The sequence below is a fragment of the Lactuca serriola genome, chromosome 4 (genome assembly GCF_051521515.1).
Source record: "Lactuca serriola cultivar US96UC23 chromosome 4, Lser_US96UC23_V15, whole genome shotgun sequence".
In the NCBI taxonomy this organism is placed as follows: Eukaryota; Viridiplantae; Streptophyta; class Magnoliopsida; order Asterales; family Asteraceae; genus Lactuca; species Lactuca serriola.
This window is the reverse complement of record NC_136411.1, coordinates 39,630,568-39,651,546: the sequence shown is the minus strand read 5'-3', so window position 1 is coordinate 39,651,546 and position 20,979 is coordinate 39,630,568. Positions and strand designations below refer to the sequence as shown.

Genomic DNA, 20,979 nt, shown 5'->3' with positions numbered 1-20,979 from the left:
TCAGTTCTTCAGTTCGGTCGTGTGTTGCATTGTTGATGGCATTTGTATATTTCCTTCTTATGTTTTCCTCGCTTCAATTGTAATATTGAATGGTCCATTAAATGGTATTGTTTTATTAACTCTGGTACTATATTGAATGATTGTTTATGGTTGGTTCCCTTGTTGTTGTATGGTTTGGATCAAAATTGGAAGGATTATGTAATCACCGGAATCTAGTTTATTCCAAGTGGGGGAGAGTCATTTTATTCAGGATGCAAGATTGAAGAGTTGCGGGTTATCTCGAAGTTTTATATTCAAGGATAAAGGATAAACATGTTCGGATCTTCGTTAGGAATAAAGCATATGCAATGAATGTTTTCCAACAGTCAGTTGTGACCAATAAAGTAGATGTTTAATATTCAAGGTTATCTCATTTAAAGACTTGAAGCATCGGTAGCAGTGCAAGATTTAGTTAGTGATTAAGCTCAGGTCGAGGGTTGTGTGAGGGTATCTCTACCTATTCTTGGTAGATGAAGGATTTGGGGTTCGAAGCACGATCCGAAAACCTGATAGGATCTAGTAGACTAGGGGTCCGTCTCGTGTCATTTTTTTCTTGTCATCTTTGTATCTTTGTTTAAAAGACCATGGAGTTTTGTAAGGCTACAATTTGGCCCATATCATTCACTTAGGTTGAAACAAACCTGTCATTGTCTACTTAGTTTTTCCTTTGTTTAGACGTAAAGGTTGTTAGAGCCGTATTGATGTATAGGCTAGTTTAGTCTTTTTTTGTTGGGATTTTTTAGGTTTTTACTTTTACATTTAAGTGTGAGGTTGTCGGCTATGGCGGTTGGTCATGGATTCCATTATCCAGTTATCAGTAAGACGACGCAAGGCCAAGGGAGGTCTTCGACGGATCAAATCTGTGAATTTTTGTTCAGCATGGCTAATGTATGGTGTGGCTTATTTTCCTAGAAGTCAAGCACCACTTCAGAGTTTTCAAATAATATGTGACGATTGAGTACCTCTTGATGATGGTTAGTTGCAACATGTTGGTATTCAGTTTTTGGTTAGGTCTTGTACTTATCACTGAGGATTGATTCAACTTTTGGTGTCAAAGAGAGGATGTTTGTTTAGGGGTTTGTTCCAGTGATACGGTGGATGAGATTTCAACATGAGATTTCAACCTTTGAAAGTTTCCATTTATGAGTCAATCATGTGCATGATTTTGAAATCCTTATGATGGTTTTTGTAAATTCTAGTACTCAGGGTTGTATCATCTCATGCAGAAGGGAGTGGACTTGGAAAACCCACAAGGGTTTCGGCGGGTGTTTTACAAATAATTCGTAAGGACATATTTCGAGGAAGAAATCTAATTTAAGTGGGGGGGGGGGGGTTGTAACAACCGTTTTCCAGAATGGATCAGTTAAAGACTTAAAGGGGTCAAAGAAAAGGTTTATGGGGAAAACTTGCTGACACGATGTGGTGTGTTGATGACCATGACATGGAATGAGACTTAATGAAAAGTGTATCCGGATGGATACCACGATGTTGTGAAAGGGCGACCACGATGTGGTGGCTGCTACAGCCCAAACCCAAGATTTTTAGGGTTTCTCCCATATTTAAGGACCTTAACTCTTGGATAAGGTCATCTCCTTTAGTCTTCATCACCCTATTTTGAAACCATAGCCTCTCTTACTGTCTTTTGAGCTCCTTGTTGGTGTTTTGGCCGTTTGAAGGAAGGCTTTGTTGAGTAAGGATCAACTAGCAACTCATATTCATATATTGGTGCATCTTCTATAATTTTCAGTTTATGGTTTTGATCAATGCAAGGAGTTGACTATGTTGGTGTTCTTCTTCGGTTCTTTGATTCGGGTGAGTTTCTCACTATGACATGTATCTCATTATATATCTTGTGTATGTTAAGATAGATGTACTGTTAGAGTACGACTATGCTAGTTGACTAGGATCACTCCTTGTTGGGTCAATATTTTGGTTTATACTTTGCTTTTCTAGGAAATTGTATTTTTATGTAATATCTTATGTGTTTACGGTCAATTTTATGGCCAAGGGGGTGTTTACGGTTGGGTTGATATTTTGGTTTATACTTTGCTTTTCTAGGAAATTGTATTTTTATGTAATATCTTGTGTGTTTATGATCAAGTTTATGGCCAAGGGGGTGTTTACGGCCGTAAACCCTGTTTACGGCCCATGTCCACCGGCCCATATTCTTGTGTATATATATATAGGGGTGAGGGGTGTGAGAAAAAGATTGATGAACAGAAGAGAGTTTACGGCCTAGAGAGAGAGAAACGTGTGTGTGTGTGTGAATCTTTTGTATTCGGATCTTCATTCTAATCAATTCATACATAGATTCATCATATTCTTCTTCTTCTTCTTCTCTTATATTTGATATGACATCATCCGTTTGATTGGGATTCCGCACCATCAAACGGATCTGATTGATACACAGGCAAATTAGGGACTTACAATTGGTATCAGAGCCAAGTTGTATCAGTCAATTTTTTCAGATTTGGGGCATTATTTGATCTTATTTTCGAAATATTTTTGCGTTTTTGGATAGATCTCGCAAAAATAAGGGGGGTTTGTTCTTCATGTTTTTCATAAAAAAGGGTTGTTGATCGAGTTTTGGAGCAAAAAAGTCGAAAAATCGGTGTTTTTTGCGAGGAGTTTGCGGCCGGCGGCTAGGGTTCCGAAGAGTTCACGGCCCGGAGTTTGCGGCCCAAGGTTCACGGTTCGAGCTTGCGGCTCGATGTTTACGGCGTCGAACTCGGCCTCGGTGGTTTACGACCTCGCACCTCGGTTTGCGGCCAGCATCCTCGCATCAGCTTCCTCGCCTCGCACAACGTTTAATTAAAAAAAGGGGGGAGGCAGGTTTCGAAGCCACGACCTCCAGATCAAGAGCACTGCGCCTTACCATCTCAACTAGCCACATCCTTGTGTTTTTTCTTCGAAATTTAAATTATAACATGCCCTTCTCGGTTTAAACTTTCAAAAATTGGCACTTTTAACCCAAAATTCAATTCCTTTTAATTTTAAATTCCTTTTCATCCAAAATAATAAATAAATAAATAAAATAAAAATTAAATTAAAATTAATAAATAAAATTATATTTTAATTTTTGACTTATATTTTTAACTTTTGACCTTAAATTTTGACTTTGACTTCCAAGTTTGACCTTTGACTTTAAACTTTGACTTTTTCGTTTAACTTTTAAATTTTCAAATTTAACTTTTCGGTTTGACTTTTGAGTTTAACTTTTTAAATTTGACTTTTAAGGTTGACTTTTATAATCAAAGGGTTTGACTTTTAAGGTTGACTTTTATAATCAAAGGGTTTGACTTTTAAGTTTGATTTTGGCTTCTAGTTGTGCTTTTTAATTGATTTTAAGGTCTACGAGGGAGTTGAAACATGAAAGAGAGTCGTCAGGATATGCTAAGACAAAATTTCAACATTTTCGATTATATCCCTGGAGAAACCCTCGAAACTCAGTTGCAGCGATTTACTACACTTATTACCGAGGTGAATATAGCCGGGATCTTCTTGTCTAAATATGAGATAAACAAAAAGCTATTGAATTCACTTCCAAAATTGTGGGATATGGACGTGGCTATCATCAAGAAGACAAAAGATCTCAATCGTCTTAGTCTTGTTGATGTAATTGAAGAACTTGATGCTTTGAAGTGTGGAAATACAATGAGTTCTGCAAACATCTCGGTCAATGAAGTTTCAGGTTCTCAATCATGTGAAGTTTCATGTACACTATCTAGTGAAGATACGATTAAATTTCTTCGGGAACAAATTGATTTATTAAAAAGAGAAGTTGAGGACCTGAGATATGAAGGATATCAACTCAGGAAACGACAGAAACCCCTGAAGGCTGAGTTAGAAGCAAAAACCAAGGACTTTAGGAAACTTCAGGAAGAGTAAAGCAACAAGTGTGAAAATTATGATTATATTAAGAGACAACTTGCTGCTGTAACTGAAGAACTTGACGCTTTAAAAATTAAGTGTGGAAAAACTGATGTCAGTTTCAAAAATTCTACTGCGTCAAGTCAGACAGTCGAGTCCTTATAAGAAACCCAATTAAAATTCAAAGAAAATCAAAACAAGGGTCTAGGGTATGATAGTGTACCTCCTCCTTATAATCATAACTACACATCCATCCCTATGACACATGACGAAATTGACAGGGAGCCACATCTTCGATATGGAAAACGAGTTGGATTTGTGTCAGGAGGAGTTATTAATGTTGAAAATACTAATGTTTCTACTTCATGTGCAGGTAAAGTAGCAGAGGATGAGAACAAGGAGAGTTCTTCTGAACAAACAAACGACCCCTTGAACTCTAAATATGTTGCTTCTAATCAACCTGCCGTTGGTAAATACAGGCCACCATTTCAAGCTAAACAGAGTGCCTGTTGCAACTGTGCGTGTGGGAAAAATAAGAGACAAGGCAAGGATACGCCACCAGGGGCAGGAATAAATAACTTCACAGTGAAGAAAAAGACTTGTTTTCACTGTGGAACACATGGACACATTGCCAGAAACTGTCCAAATCGCGCATACGTTCCCTACTGCGCACAAGGATGGAAAAACGCACCAAGTGGGAGATACTTCAAAAGAAACCCTTCCAGGTCACGTTCAGACAATGGTGACTGGAACGCGCAGAAGGCCAAGAATCAAACCCACAAGGCAAAGAATCTGAATCCCAATGGCAAGAAGGAAATGCCTGCCAAGAAGACAAATCCAAGAGATGCTCCAGTGAAACAAAGACCAGCTAAGTCAAAGTCATCTCGAAGATCGACTTCAAGTTCCAAAGCAAGTGTCGGGCACCTATCGGATCGAAAAAGAAATGGGTTAAACCCAACTACAAATGGGTACCAAAGGTTCAATCTCCCAAATCAACTAACGACTCTAATATTTCTACATCTTCTGTTTGTGATAAACAGGACATGTCATGGGAGAAAGTACCGTGCAAGGATGACAAAGGTTGACCCGATTTCAAAATGGACTGGGTTCTAAAGACCAACTGATCCTGCTCTGTGTTGGAACAGCTTTGGAGGCATATCATCAGACTTCGGTTTGTTGGTAGTGGCTGCTCCTGGCATATGATTGGGGACATCTCTCAACTGTACAACACTCAGAACATTATTTGAGAGTATGTGTCCTTTGCGGGAAGGGAAGAAAAGAAGGGATCACTCATGGGGTTAGTGCTTAATGATATGAAGAATTTTCGGATCTGTTCTGAGATTATGCTTACTGTTCTCAGACCTTCTGAATGCAGATTCAATCGGTGAATTACGGTTTGCGTTTTCTTCTCTATACTCCTGCGTTTTTCTTAAGCCGATTCGCTTTAAAGACTAATTTTTGTTTTAGGATAGTTTAAATTTGCGCATTTATTTTCGTTTCTCTCCTATGCACAAATTTAGGGAGAGAAATAAAAACAAAACAAAAATTAGAAAATTTTAAAAAAAAATTATAGTGTAAATGAAATGTGCTTGAGGGAGATGTTTTGGGAAATGAAATTAGCAAGTGATAACGGGCAATCTGAATCGGCGTAACGTACCTAAGTTGAATCGTCTACGCTCTGTGCTTGATACGCTGGTAGGCACGAAAGGTTTTAAATGGACTTGACTAGGGAGAGTTGAACCTAATGAATTTAAGGACTTGACAAATTTTGACCTAGTTAGATCCGTTTAACATGATTTCACGACGCTCAGATAGGTTGAGCAGGGAGATATACATGGGAATCTACCGGTCACATTAAATAACCCGTATCTAGAACTGTGGATTCACTTTTCCTCGATGTGCAGATTCTGTCCTTAATTCTAGTTGGATGGGGCGACTGGTAAATTCCGATAAATTAGGTCTGTAGAATATCATTTTCTTTCTTTCCGTCTGTTAGTCATATGTTGTCTCCTTTGCGTGACTTCCAATCCGACCTGGTACACAACATATGCAACTCTATTTCTCTGCATGTTATATATGTGAAACTAGGCGAATGCCTGCACGTTACGCAGAAACATCTTTATAACTGAAATCTTTACATGTTTTTTTAAATATAACAATAATGTTATTGTTAAATTTTATATAATAATTCGTATACTAAGGAGATATAATATATTTATTATTTTGAAGAGTAATTACACGAATGGTCCATATGGTTTGGGGTGATTTCCGCATTTAGTCTCTAACTTATTTTTTTAACTCAAAAGGTCCTACTATTTGTTTTTGTTACGTGTTTTGTCCCCACTGTTTGTTTCTGTTACGTGTTTGGTTTATGTCTTACCTAAAAATACTATTATTTAAATAGGGAAAATTATGGGATAGGTAAGCTAATGTGAATGGGTGGGGTTGGGGTGTGTTTGTTTAAATAAATTAGAAAATCAAGGAAAAAAAATAGTCTTTTTTAGGTAAGACATGGACCAAGTGTGTAACAAAAACAAATAGTAGGGACCTTCCGAGTTAAAAAAAAATAAGTCAACCAAACATGCAAATTAGTCCAAATCATAAGGATCATTCATGTAATTTACTCTATTTCGAATTCTATGATAATATATACATCTATTAAAACTGCAAAATCTCAATCTTTTGAATGACCTCTACCCGCAGGTTACTCATGAATAAAATAAAATATAACATATAGTTTAATGTTATTTATAGTTGTAGTTATTATTAATTGATATTTTAAAATTTATTTGTTTAACGTTTTAATTTCTATCATTGTAATTATTTAAAACATCAAACAATTTTTTTGATTTTAAAAGTAACAATATATATATATATATATATATATATATATATATATATATATATATATATATATTATTTTGAACTATTGTTATTGTAAGTTATTTTAAACTAATTATTTGAAAACTTTTAATGATTATAAAAATATATTTAGAAAATATTTTAGTTAAATTGATATTACAATTTAGGTTTTGCATTTAGCACTATAATTTATCATTTTTAACTATGCATAAAATATTCTTTGGATTTTTTAAGTGGAACTGAAATTTATATTGAAGTTGACCCTGTAATTTATATTCAAATTTACAATTTAAATATTTTGTTCAAACTGTTCAAAAGTTGTAGCTTTAAATTGATAATGATTTACATATAACAACATATTAAATCTAATAAATTAAGTAATGTTAAAAGTTAAAGACATAACTTTATAAGTAGAAGTAAAAATATTATTTTAAAATTTAAATTTAGTTTATTTATAATTACACTTTAGGTTTCATACTTATTTAACCTTATTAACCAACGTATAATCATTTTTAGAAAGACACTACAATTTATCACTTTTATTTACAAAATATTTTTTAGGTTGTTTAAGTTGAACTAAAATTTATATTAAAGTTGATCATGTAGGTTATATTTAATTTTACAATTTAAGTATTTTATACAAATTGTTCAAAAGTTGTAGCTTTAAAATGATAATGGTTATATACAACAACATATTGGACCTAATAAATTAAGTATAATATGTTAAAAGTTGAAAACATAACTTTATAAGTAGAAGAAAATATATTCTTTTAATATTGAAATTTAGTTTATATATGATTACACTTTAGGTTTTATATTTATTTAACCTTATTAACTAACTTATAATTATTATTAGAAAGAAATTGAAAAGTCATGGGAGTTTCAAATGAATGTGGTGAAAGGAAAAATGAATGAGAGTTTCAAATGAATGTGGTGAAAGAAAAAATGCTAGCTTTATAAGTATATAAGATAAGATAAGATAAGATAAGATAAGATAAGATACCTCTTATCTGTTAGCCATATGTTGTCTCCTTTGCGTGACTTCTAATCCGACCTGGTACACAGCATATGCAACCTTCTACTTCTCAACCCCTCTGAAATAATAAGTAATAGAATTATGAATCTATCCTCTCTCTGAATGGTTGTCTGCTCACCCGGTGTAAGGAGTACTCTAGAAGTTCTTGATGGCTGGGGCATATCAGGAAGCGGGAAACATGTTCCAGTACAATTAAAATTGAACACTCAAAGATTGTCTATAGATCTCGCTGTTCAATTTAGGTAGACAACAATATCCCTGGTCGTCGTCAAATGAATGGTCCTTAAGATATAGTATTTAAAGAATTAGGATCAGATATAATTACCAGGAACTTAAGTTCACCTTGTCTTGTAACAAATAGTATGTCCTAAATTTGTCACAATTTTTCGTGTTTAAGTGGACAACAATACCGACGATCGACCAGACAAAAATGTGAATATGAAAGGTACCGATAAGTGGATTAAGGCTGTCTAAAAACTTTGATCCCAAATCACTCTTAAAGTTAGATATCATTTTTATTTTTGTTAAATTTGTCATAGTTTCTTCTAATTTAAATATTAGGGGAGAATTAAAAATTAAAAATAATGAAAATAAAAAAAAAAATCAGAAAAATTCAAAAATCAAAGAAAAAAATCAGAAAAATTAAAAATCCAAAAATAGTGTTATTTCTATTCAGAAAAATCAAAAATCCAAAAATATTTTTGTTTCTGTTTTAATTTGTGTGCTAAGTTTTCTTTTAGTTTTGTTTTGTCTTGAAAAGTGATTTCAGGTATAGATAAGACTCATGGAGTTTGCGTTGAAGATTTCTGAGCCAAAGCCTCGTCCGTGAGCATCAAAGAATTTGCATTCGAAGGACCAAGAAATGAAGATTATTCTTTCGACATTCAATCCTTCAACCCCAGAAGAAAGGTCAAGCTGACTTGAAGAATATCTGACGGATTGCATTGAAGCCTCCTCAATCAGTCTGCTGCTATCTTAAACCTGCTGAAGTGATCTAGAAGATTTGTTCTCTTTGATGTTCTCTCTGAAGATTCTCAAGCTGAAAGCACTATCTTTCAAGAATTAGTATGTAAAACCTCCTCACCCAACGTGCCTTCAATGCCAAATTCTGAAGAAAAGCCCAACCGCTTAAGATGAAGTCATTCATTGAAGATTCATCAAGTTCATCTTGAAGTCGTGAAGAATTTGAAGATTAATGCTGAAGCCAAGTTCCCAATGAAGATTAACAAGAAAAGCTAGCTACTTTTTAGGGGGAGCTTGTTGGGTCATTTAAGAAAAGAAAAGAAAGCTATAAACCAAGGGGGAGATTGTTGGGTCGATATTTTGGTTTATACTTTGTTTTTCTAGGAAATTGTATTTTTATGTAATATCTTATGTGTTTACGTTCAAGTTTATGGCCAAGGGGGTGTTTACGGCCGTAAACCCTGTTTACGGCCCATGTCCACCGGCCCATATTCTTGTGTATATATATATATAGGGGTGAGGGGTGTGAGAAAAAGATTGATGAACAGAAGAAAGTTTACGCCCTAGAGAGAGAGAAACATGTGTGTGTGAATCTTTTGTATCTGGATCTTCATTCTAATCAATTCATACATAGATTCATCATATTCGTCTTCTTCTTCTTCTCTTCTATTTGATCTGACATCATCCGTTTGATTGGGATTCCGCACCATCAAACGGATCTGATTGATACACACGCAAATTAGGGACTTACACTCCTTGTTATGAATGTGCAGTATAAGACACTTGGTGTCATGGTATGCTAGACTGGTGGGGTCTTGCCTGTTGATTGTGTGACACTAATGGTTTGTATAGTGTAGGAAATTTAGTGTCATGGTATGTTGGACTGGTAGAGTCTTGCATGTGGACTATATGACATTGTTGGGTGTCATGATTGGTTAGGGTAAAGTTAGTAATGTTTGTAGGTGGTTAAGTTGAATATCCTGAGAACTCTTGGTCTAAATGGTTCTTGTTTGATTTATTGCTTTAGGGGTGGACCACTTTTTGATTGTCTATCTGGTCTCTAACTACATATGACATTATGAAATTGTATTTAAAGACCAGTATTTGGCACCTGACATTGACTTGTTATGTGCATTGGGTAGGGCCCATTATATGAGTTAGGGTTGGGCCCGCTATATTCTTCGATCAGATTCCTTATCGATTTTTGTCAAATGATTTCATTACTCCATTATGACCAAAACCAGAGACATATCTTCCCGCTGCCAATAAAGATTCAAGTTCTTACTAAGTTTATATATTTGTCAGGTACATGATGGAGTGACCATGTTTTAGTGATCACCTGGAGGTTATCAAATTCATCGGTAGAGATTTTTTGGTTTGAGCTCTTCAAGAAACATATATACAATCTAAAGATGAATCATAAAGTAAGTTCCACACTCCATAATCCAAATCATGCAACAAGTAAAAGCTTGCTAGATTGAATGATATTGATATGTTGAATTCATGTATAATCTTCTAGGGTACATTTGTTTTGCAAGATGATAAATTTGCATGGGTTTCATGCATGGCATCAACTGAAAATTCTGGTTCAACTCAAGAACTTGGAATTGGAAACAAAGCAGCAGAAGCAAACAACATACATCTGTATTTCCCTTGTGGAATCATAGGAGAGCTCTTTTAAATTTTGGCATTTCTTGTGATGTTTATGCAAATATTTCTAACCTCCCTGCTTGTAAGTTTTAAATTGATTCTTACTTAATATTTATGCCATAACGCTTGAAATCAAAGAAATTTTTTTATGACCTAATGAGATTATAGTTTGCATACATTGATGAATAGGTTTAATTGTGATCCGGATAAAGGTGTAGGAAACACATATGTAACTGTAAGTAACTCTACAACTATTGTTTGTATGTTAGCTATTGACAACTGAAATCAAACTGTAAAATTGATATTCATGTTATGTACTTATAATATATATTTTTTTCAAATATATAATCATTTATTATATATTATTTTTCGTTTAATTTTAAAGAAGCTTTAAGAGGAAGAAAAGATTTTCATTAGGGTGTATTGATGTATTTGCCTTACGGGGTGTTTAGGATTTGAGATTGCTTATTAAAAATGCTTATTAACTTTTTAAAAAATCAATAAATTTTAAAAAGTTTTTGACATACACATAAGTCTTTTTGAAATCAACTTTTTACCCCCTTCAAATAAGTCATTGTTAACAAGGGGGTGTTTGGGATTGCTTATCTAACTAAATAAGAACTTTGGGTTTTGATCAAATCCGGTATACGTGGTATCAAGGTATATTAATTGTTTCAATCGTGTACGACATAGGAACCAAATTAAGGGTTGTTTCCGGTTGGTATTGTTGGGGACAAAGTTATTATCTCAAAAGTGCATTGTTATAATCTATAAACCTATTGAATGATATCTCTGAGTTTTCTCGGTGAGGTTCATGTTAAAAGTATAATGTGCCAAAAATATATTTTCCAAGCATTCACCAATTCATGCAAACATTTTGTCATTTTATTGTCATGCTTTGTAATACAAAAGTAGTTATGATGGAATAGAATCAAATATCTAATGAGATCCAAATTGTTATACTAACTTTTCATACATATACACATCCGAATTTTAACTTCTTTTCTGATTTGAATGTCAAGGATTTGTATGTAAAGTACCTTTACATGAGATCCAACAACATATAAAAATACAAAAATCAATCCAACCCATATGGACCATAGGAAGTACACTAGTTTGACTTAAGGCTAGGGGTTTACTTGTATTGTATGAAATCAAAAACGGATAGCCGGTCATCGTTTCCTTTCATTTCATCGACGATGGAGACCTGGTTCATGGTAGTCGTGTCCCTCTGCGTCGCCGCCCTTATCAGATCCCTACTATTCCACCGGAGAAACGGTAAGAAGCTACCTCCTGGGCCGTCTTTCATTTCCTCCAACTTCTCACTGCTAACAAGGTCCCGCTTGGAGTTCGAAACGACCCTCATAAATCTCAAGTCCAGGTATGGATCACTCATCACTCTTTATATCGGTTCTCGTCCTTCCATTTTCGTCGGCAGCCATTCTCTCGCCCACCAAGTCCTCATTCAAAAAGGTGCAGTCTTCTCCGATCGCCCCAAATCCTTCGCCATGATGAACATCTCCTCAGCCTCCTACGGCCCTACTTGGCGCCTCTTCCGACGCAATCTCGCCTCTGAGATTCTGCATCCCGCTCACATCAAATCCTACTCGTGGGCTCGCAAGTGGGTCCTTCATATCCTCATCGGTCGTCTCCAGGAGCAGAAGGAGGTTGTAGGAATCCAGGTGGTTGATCATTTTCAGTACGCCATGTTCTGTTTGTTGGTCCTGATGTGCTTTGGAGAGAAGCTTGACGAGAATCAAATCAATGAAATCGCACGAGTACAGCGTGATATGCTGTTGAGAATCGGGTCGGGTCGATTTACCGTGTTGACTATGCTCCCAAGATTGGGGAAGATATTGTTTAGAAACAGATGGAAAGAGTTCGAACAATTGCGCGAAGATAAAGAACATGTGTTGATTCCTTTCATCAAATCTCGAATCGAAGCAAACAAATCTGAGTCCCAATTTCGAGACGAGCAAATCGTGGCGTACGTTGACACTCTGGTAAATCTACAGCTTCCCGAGGAAGAAGGTAACAATGAAAATGGTGGAAAGCTCACCCACAAGGAGATGGTGAGCATGTGTAGCGAGTTCCTTAACGCCGGCACAGACACCACCTCTACTGCTCTACAATGGATCATGGCGAATCTGGTGAAGTATCCTCACATTCAGAGCAAGCTTTACGACGAAATCATTTCAGTCGTCGGACCACCACCTCCACCGCCGCGGCCAGGGGTAGAACCGGAATCTGTTATAAATGAAGAGGAATTAAAGAAAATGCCATACCTGAAGGCGGTGGTTTTGGAAGCATTGAGGAGACACCCACCAGCACATTTCGTTCTTCCCCATAGAGTCACAAAGGAGGTAGAACTTCTAGGGTTTACGATTCCAGAGGGTGCGAACATTAATTTCATGGTGGCTGAGATGGGTTTGGATCCAAAGGTGTGGGAAGATCCCATGGAGTTTAAACCAGAGAGGTTCATCAATGGTGATTTCGATATAACTGGAAGCAAAGGGATAAAGATGATGCCATTTGGTGCAGGGAGAAGGATATGTCCAGGGTTTGATTTGGCTCTGCTTCATTTGGAATATTTCGTTGCCAATTTGATTTGGTATTTCCATTGGAGTCCTCCCGATGGTTATCATGTTGATCTCTCTGAGAAGTTGGAGTTCACAGTCGTCATGAAGAACCCCCTGAGAACACAAATCTCTTCTAGGGTCTAGACAAAATAGCAATATGTCTATAACGTACAAAATTACCTAAATAAGGAATGTATAAGTTCTCTTGTAATGCAAATCTATCTAACATTTATGTGATTCAACTACAATTATTCAACCCTACAATAAAATATAATTTCAAGAGTTGAAGATTCTCACATTCATTCACCAATAATGAAATTAAGGCATTTTCCACTAAAGACTTTTAAAGATGACAAAGTAACACAGGAACACCAAATTTTGGACAAATAGTCAAAAGCTCACATGGTGAGTGAATATACGTAGAAGACAAGGTGAAGGAGTAGGTTTGTAGAATCATAGACAATGCAATTTTTGCCTGATTAGTTGCAAAATTGGATCCTACACAACTTCGAGGCCCCAAACCGAAGGGAATAAACATTGCAGGGTTGTTGTTAGTAGCTTTAGCAACTCCTTGAGAAAATCTCTCTGGTTTGAATAAATGAGCATCTTCTCCCCATATTCGAGTGTCATGATGAACAAATAAAATAGGGAAATTAAGTCTTACATTGCCCGGAATTTTGAGTGCTCCCAAACTAGCATCATGCTTTGATTTTCTTATAAGTGAAACTACAGGAGGAAATAGTCGTAGGGTTTCGTTAATGATCATGGTTATCTGCAATCCGATTGAGAGAGAAGGCTCAAAACTCAAAAGTGTGAATTAGGGACAATTTGGAATGAATGTTTAATGTTAAATGGGAAACAATTAATTAAAATTACCATTTTCATTCTGGAAAGATCATCGGAATTAGGGTTCGTTTTGTTGAATAACTTAAAGCTCTCTTCCCTTGCTTTTTCTTGATAATCTTGATGAACTGCAAGAAGGAAAATCGACCATGCTAGCAATCCTGTTGTGGTCTCATGTCCCGCGATGTAAAAGGTCTTGAACTCGTCAATTATATCTTGTATTGTAACTTTGTAGCCATGGTCAAAGCTTTGATTAGCCTTCATAAGTGATCCAAGAAAGTCATTGCCAAAGTTATCTACTTCGCCTCTCGCTTCCTTCTCTCTTCTCTTCACAATGTCCATGATAGATTCCCGCATCATTTGGTCAATCATTTTAGATTCTGCATCATCCCTTGTCCTAAAAAATTACGCAATATTACATATGTTATTATCAAAGAAAAACCCTAAACCTGATTTTTGATGCAATGATTGATTGAAGAATGCCAAAAGTTTATAGTAAGGTTTCAAGAGTGGTCTTAATAAAAAGATGTTGGGAACTCAACATACTTGAAGGGAAGTCGAGTCTTGTATGCATTTCTAGCGATTATAGTGGTCAACTTCCTTAGCATTTGAAAAATATCTTTCCCTTCAACGTAGCTACTTCCGAAAGCTGTTCTAGATATGATATCTGAAGTTAACAACTTAAACTCTTCATAAACCTCAATCTCTTTTCCTTCGTAGTGTTTCCATTTTTCTAGCATAACCTCAACACTTGCAACCATTGCTTGTGTCATATCCTTCAAACACATTGGTTAATTGATTAACTTACTACTTGTGTTCGATACAAAAATTATCGTTTTTCTTTATGTTTACGATGTTAATGACCTACTTACCCTTAGACTATGTGCATGAAAAACATGGTTGGCGAGTTTTCTCATCTTTACCCATTTTTCACCATTTGATACCACAAGACCATCACCTAATAGTATCTTAAAATACCCTTGAACATCGTCTTTAGGAAAAGCTCCACTTTTGTCATTCATAACTTCTTTTAGAATCTCAAGATCCGTTATCACCAACTCGGGTTTTGGACCATTCCAACGAACAAAAGTATTGCCTAATTAAATTAAGATAGAAGCAAGAAAATCATCTTTAACCCTACAAATCATAAACAAAAACTATTATATTCATATGTAGTATGTTTTATAACTTCTTGTTACCATATGTGTTGATCCATGAGAAGATGTGAGGTTGAACTTTTGGTCCAATATGGAGACCTAAACCTTCCATTGGTATTCTGTCGGTGGATTTCTTGATGTTCATGATCTCTTTGGTGTTTCCATGCAAGATTCGATAAGGAGGGCCATTGATTCCATGTGATCTCATCTTGCTTTGAATCCAAATTGGTTTCCACCATACTTTGTAAAAGAACTTAATGAGGTAAGCACAACAGAGAGAAATTGAAAGAACAGTGATTGAAAGAGCAACGGGTTTCATTTTTGTTGATTCAAGTTATAAGAATCAAATGAAATTTGAGAGTGTATTTAGTTAGGATGTTGATAAAATAAAAGAACACCATGGGTAATTATGGCTTTGTGTAAAACGAGTTTTCTCTCTTTCTCTCTCTCTCAGACACGTCATACTTATTGGATGATTTATTGTGTTACAATATTATCCATATCTTGCTATTAAGGTTGAATTATTTCTAAAAGATATTGGTAGGCCTAATTATGATTACACAAATGTACTACGAGAGGCGTGGTTAAATAGATTTAATAATTAATCATATTTTTTTATAATACAAACAACATAATCCGTCAAATCAATATTATTTAGATATTAACCTTTTCTTACATCATTTTCTTCTCGTCCTATTGACCCAATTGAATCATTAATTTAAGAGAAATTAAATATATTTTTATTTTTTGTTTTTACATATCATTCTATCTAATAGTGACATTTATAATATTTAATTAAATTTAATGATAGAGGATTGGTAGGAACAAAAGGTAAAAAGATATTTAATTTCTCTTAATTTAATAGAATGATATCATATAATTAATTATACAGTTATAAAATTATATCTTTTAGATTTTGGACAAGATCGTATAAACAAGTTGACATCATTTATGTAAGATTCATATAAAACGTTGTCTTTATATAAATTAGACAAAATATTTTTTTTATTACAGAAAACATGTGTGAAAACAAGTATGACATGTTATAAGAATCTTTTACTTAGGATTAATCCAAACTAGATCTAGAAAAGAGTGTGTTTGATGCCAATTGATTTGCCTGTGAGACAATTTTCTTTCTTTGGGAGTTATTCACATGCTTGGTTTCCACTTCTTTAAAATTATGAAACATCATCATTTTCCTCGTCCATATCTTTTTATCTATAGAAAAATCAATCAGTTTTTTTTATTCCGAAAGGTTCTGAAATATCAAATTAATTACTAATAAATTAATTAATGTTCAACCAATTTAATTAATTAAAACTAATTAATTAATTCCAAAATAATTTTCAATTAACTGATTAATTCATAATAAATTAACAATTTGTTTTCTCATAATTTCTTATTACTTATTGTGCCACGATGTCAACTCAAAAGTACTACATTATTATTAGAAATAATACTAATTAGTTAATGACCTTGGACACTCAATCGGACATCTTATTTATTAACTACATAAAATTATGCATTCATAAGGTGACATGTCAATATTAGTAATAGTCTTGGTATGGTTGTGCGACGGCTGAGAGTCGGTGGTTGTATGACGGATGGGAGTCGGTAGCTTTGTAGCATTCAGTTTAGTTTCCAGCTCTTTCTAGTTTCGGAGTGTCGGATTGTAATTCGATCGAATAAAAGTCTTGGGCTTCAAGGGTAAAACAGGAATATGATATTTTGGAATTCTTGCATGAATTAATGAATTTAGGTCAGTATGTTTTAGGTCAAATGTAGTCGGATAGAATTGTGAGGCTCGTTAATACCAGGGTTGGTCATGAGGATTCAAATGTCTAGGACAAACCGGAAAAAAAGGCCTTTAGGCCTTAACGTGTAACCGAAGACCCGCGAAGCTTTTCTAAGCTTTCTTGATAGCAAATTGGTTGATCGTCCGCTGTTAAGTGTGTTCTTGCTCACAATTAACTTGAAATAGTTATCAATTAGAACTTATTTTTTCTTAATGGAAATATGAAAATAGCTCACCTCACATAGAAAACATAATTACACCTGATAGGCACAAGAGGTATATGTGGACAAATACAAAATAGTCATCTGCACACCTCACATGCCATTTACAAAATTTATGGAGAAATGATAGGAAATTAGTTTCAAATTGAACAAAAAAACATCAACTCCAGTTCCAATCCATGAAATATCTTAGAAAACTACAACAGTATAATCCTTAATACCTAATGGCTAATGCCTTCATTAACTGTATGGTCCTAACTATCGTAATACTGAAACTAGAAAGATTTAAATGGAACTTTTGAAAACTCGCTTTAATTTGTTATCGGATTAGGGCTAGCTGTTTACCAAAATTCAGCACGGATTCTATTATTTGCTCACACACTCATACTCAAGTAGATTCACGACAAAAAAACGAACTTACAACCTAGCAAAACATATTAAAACTGAATCATTGTATCATACCTGTATATATCACAACCAAGTCTCTATAAAACAACTCCAGTAACTCCTATCGGACGTTTGAATCTCATGTCAAGTGTTCACATAATAATTATGGTTCTCCTCGTCCTCTTTACTCGACTTTAGGAGTGGACGATCGAATGATCGAGTGATTTTGGTAATCGATTAATCGAGTAATCCAAACTCAATGGATGATCTTCTGTTGCCTTCGTGTGTGGAATACGACTTTGCATTTGGGCTGGTTGAATATAGTATAAAAAAATTAGACCCCTAAAAAGGCGGGCCATATGCATATACCCACCTTGTCCCTGCTCATAACCGGGCCTGGTTAATACCTTCACATACATATAAAGATCACTGAAAAAGAAGTTGGAACAAAGAACTTATAGTTGTTTAAAGTTGGATTTTGGAAGTTATTCCCTACGCCGAGCGTAGGAGAGTCCCCTACATTGAGCGTAGGAAAGGAAATGTGGACGGGGACTTAATGATCTATGCTAAGCATAGAATATAGATCTGGCATTGGACCAAAACCCTAAATATAGGGTTGTAAGCCATATTTAAAGGCTCTAACTCCTTGGGATCCTCCCCATGCTCAGCCTCCACCGTCCCAAAACGTCCCCTTGAAACCCTAACCACCATTTGTGAGTTTTGAGCCCTTAAAGTGACTTTTATGCTCTTTTGAAGGAAGAAGGTATTTGTAGAACCACTTGCGAGCTTCAAGTTGTATAGATATGGGATTTACAAACCAACATCCATCCCTAAAAAGGTATAAAGCTTTCATCTTGATGGTTGTTCATGCCAGGTCTAATTTAGTTATCTGATTTAATGCATTTGGTCCCCATAATCTTGGCCCATGTGACTAGAGGTTACTCCAGATCATTTTAATGTCATTTTATGATGTCTTTGAGGTTATAGAGTCATAAAAATGAGAGATTGGACACTTTTATCCATCCATGCTTCAGTTCTTGAGCAACAGTTGGCTTTATGGACTTAAGGTTTGGTTTTTTACTCTTTCTAGCCATACAAGTGGATAGAGTCAGAGATTTTATCCATTAAAACATCCATTTGATTCAGATTTGAAAGTTTGAGGGGCGAGTTTTCTGTATTAATAGCTTAATATGATTTTTTGTTGTTAGGGGCTACACCGAGCATAGATATCTCTATGTCGAGCATATCATGAAAATCCCCCGTTTTCCCGCCTGGAGCTCTATGACGAGCGTAGAGCAGTGTGCTATGTTGAGTGTAGGTCAACAGAAGGTTGACCGTTGACTTTTGACCAAATTGACTTTTGGTCAACAGTGTTAGGATTTAGTCTTGGAGGGGGAAAATAGTATTTTGCCCAAAGAAGGGCTAATTTTGAACCAAGACTCTTTGAGAGATAGTTCATAGTTATTATCTTAATTGTTAACTAGGGTTTCATTTTGTGTATGTTTAGAGTGAGGAGACGTCTTTCACCAACTTCCCAACCTTGTGAGCTGCGGTGTAGTTACTCTGATTAGAAAAGTGTGTTTTCTCACTATACTTTGTACTACAGTATATATCATTTGTCTGTAAGGATGTTGATATGTTGTAGTGATCTGTTAGACTGGTTGATCTGTTATGATTACATATGTTTGCTTGTTATTTTTATTTGCATATGCCTACATAGTTTGGTTGGGTTGAGGCGGTCCTAATTTGTGCTATACGCCAAGAGACCCGGGAGGTCCTGTTTATATTGTAGGCCCAAGGGGAGCGACCCGACTTGGATGTTGTAGTTTCCCAGGAACGACCCGACTTGGATGTTGTAGGCTCCGGTGGCAGTCCAGCCTTGTGTGCATGTATTGCATGTGTATTGTTGTGCGAGGTATTTTGAGGAACTCGCTAAGCTTTGTCTTACAGTTGTGGACTAAATATTTTTCAGGTACTTTATTTTCTCGTAGGAAGACGAAGGCGTGACTGTACACACCCATCAACAGTTTAATGAACGGAGATTCGACAATACTTTTCTTTATAAATCTGATTTTAAACTACAGTTTATGAACAAAGGGCTTTGTCTTGAACGTATCTTTATGAAAAATGTGTACTTATTATAGTTCAAAAATGATTTTTTTTTTTATTTTCAAATTTGGGGTGTTACAAGATGAGAACCGATAGATGTATGACAATAAGGTAGCTATGGTTGATATGTATGTTGATGTGTTATGCTTGAGAGGATTGATAGTTGATCAGTTGAAGCCGTGAGCCTCTATTTGTATGCATTGTATGTATGATGTATACTAGGAAACTCACTAAGTTTTATGTTTAGGTTGTTAAGTTAAATGTTTTTTGGGTTGTTTGAGGGAAGGACGCTATGCGACTATATATTTGCATCAAAGAGTTACTGTTATTTAACTTCCATTGGTTTTTGTGGTTCAACTATGTTTAAACCTTATGCTTTTGAAATAAATGAATAATATAACATGTTTCCATGAATGATTTTTAAACGTTTAATGATTTTAAATGAAAATTTTGGTTTGACATTTGGCACGTTACACATGTCAAAGTCCAAAACATTTTGCAAATGATGCTTGAAATTGGGCCAATGTAAAGCTAACACAAAGTACTTCTTATACTTTTTGAACAAAACTAGGTACAAGTAAGTTATCACTCAAGTACCTCATGGGGGATTGAAAATTCCTCATACAAGTGAGGCCATCTAGAATGTTGTGACAACATCTTTCAAAGTTTCAAATTGGACACCCAAGTCTCAAGTGACCATACAAATCTTAAACCTATTCTAAATGAATGTATATGATCATAACTCCAAAACTATTTGTAAAAGTCATTTCATGAATGCACCACATGTTACATATAGTGTTCAACATGGTTTATATATATAGTAATTAAATCAAGAAATGTTCAAGCATAATTATATATAAGGGGACATGTGTTATTAGGTAATAAACCCCTTTGCAAGTGTAATAGATTCTTCCAATCACTACAATAGAATAAGGAGGGAGCCAAATATTACCAAAAGAATAATAATAAGTCTAATTTGTTAATACATATTGATTCTTAATTGGTTTATTAGACTTCCTAAACTCATTTAATTGATTTTGTCTGTTCATTATTAGTTTTAACTTCATTTAGGTGTAATAGAGTCAATAAGAGCCTAAACGAATCAAAACATGGAATTTGTAGAGTGTGTTGCAATCAAGAGACCACACTGTATGTTAGATGCATTTTTAGCACATTTTTCTCGATATTTTCCTACAAAAAAAGCTACTATCTTCCTTGTATTGATGTAATTTACGTATTTCTCATTATAATTATAGAATACACGTACTACTCACTTTTATTATGATTTTTAGGGAAAATTGAAGCACAACGAGGATATGAAACTTTGAGGATGCATTTGATAGAGCATTGGAGCTAAAATGGAGTTGGAACTGAAGAAGGATGCTGATGAATGACTGAAAGTTGCTCGAATGGAAAAATTACTACCAAACTGCGAATGTGGATGCATTTCTCCAAAAATATGATCGCA

The 20,979-nt window shown here is 35.1% G+C and overlaps 1 protein-coding gene and 1 pseudogene across 1 annotated transcript; one reads left to right on the top strand and one right to left on the bottom strand.

The window, feature by feature from the left end:
* The first annotated feature begins 11,525 nt into the window (after nt 1–11,525).
* LOC145101362 (cytochrome P450 89A2 pseudogene) lies at nt 11,526–13,241 on the top strand (annotated as a pseudogene).
* Nucleotides 13,242–13,301: 60 nt separating this feature from the next.
* Nucleotides 13,302–15,472, bottom strand: LOC145101363 (cytochrome P450 CYP749A22-like). The gene is made up of 5 exons (XM_079038548.1): nt 15,042–15,472; nt 14,715–14,938; nt 14,389–14,618; nt 13,876–14,239; nt 13,302–13,771 (listed from the first exon to the last, which is right to left on the bottom strand). The coding sequence occupies exons 1-5, from the start codon at nt 15,316–15,318 to the stop codon at nt 13,343–13,345; spliced, it is 1,524 nt and encodes a 507-aa protein (XP_078894674.1). The 5' UTR covers nt 15,319–15,472; the 3' UTR covers nt 13,302–13,342.
* Nucleotides 15,473–20,979: the final 5,507 nt, after the last annotated feature.

Bases quoted from the DNA above. Each gene is read 5' to 3' on its own strand.
- LOC145101363 (XM_079038548.1), bottom strand. From the start codon at position 15,318: ATGAAACCCGTTGCTCTTTCAATCACTGTTCTTTCAATTTCTCTCTGT. The intron at 14,939-15,041 runs GTAACAAGAAGT...TAATTTAATTAG, and splicing joins CTCATGGATCAACACATATG to GCAATACTTTTGTTCGTTGG. The intron at 14,240-14,388 runs GTATGTTGAGTT...GTAATTTTTTAG, and splicing joins AAGACTCGACTTCCCTTCAA to GACAAGGGATGATGCAGAAT.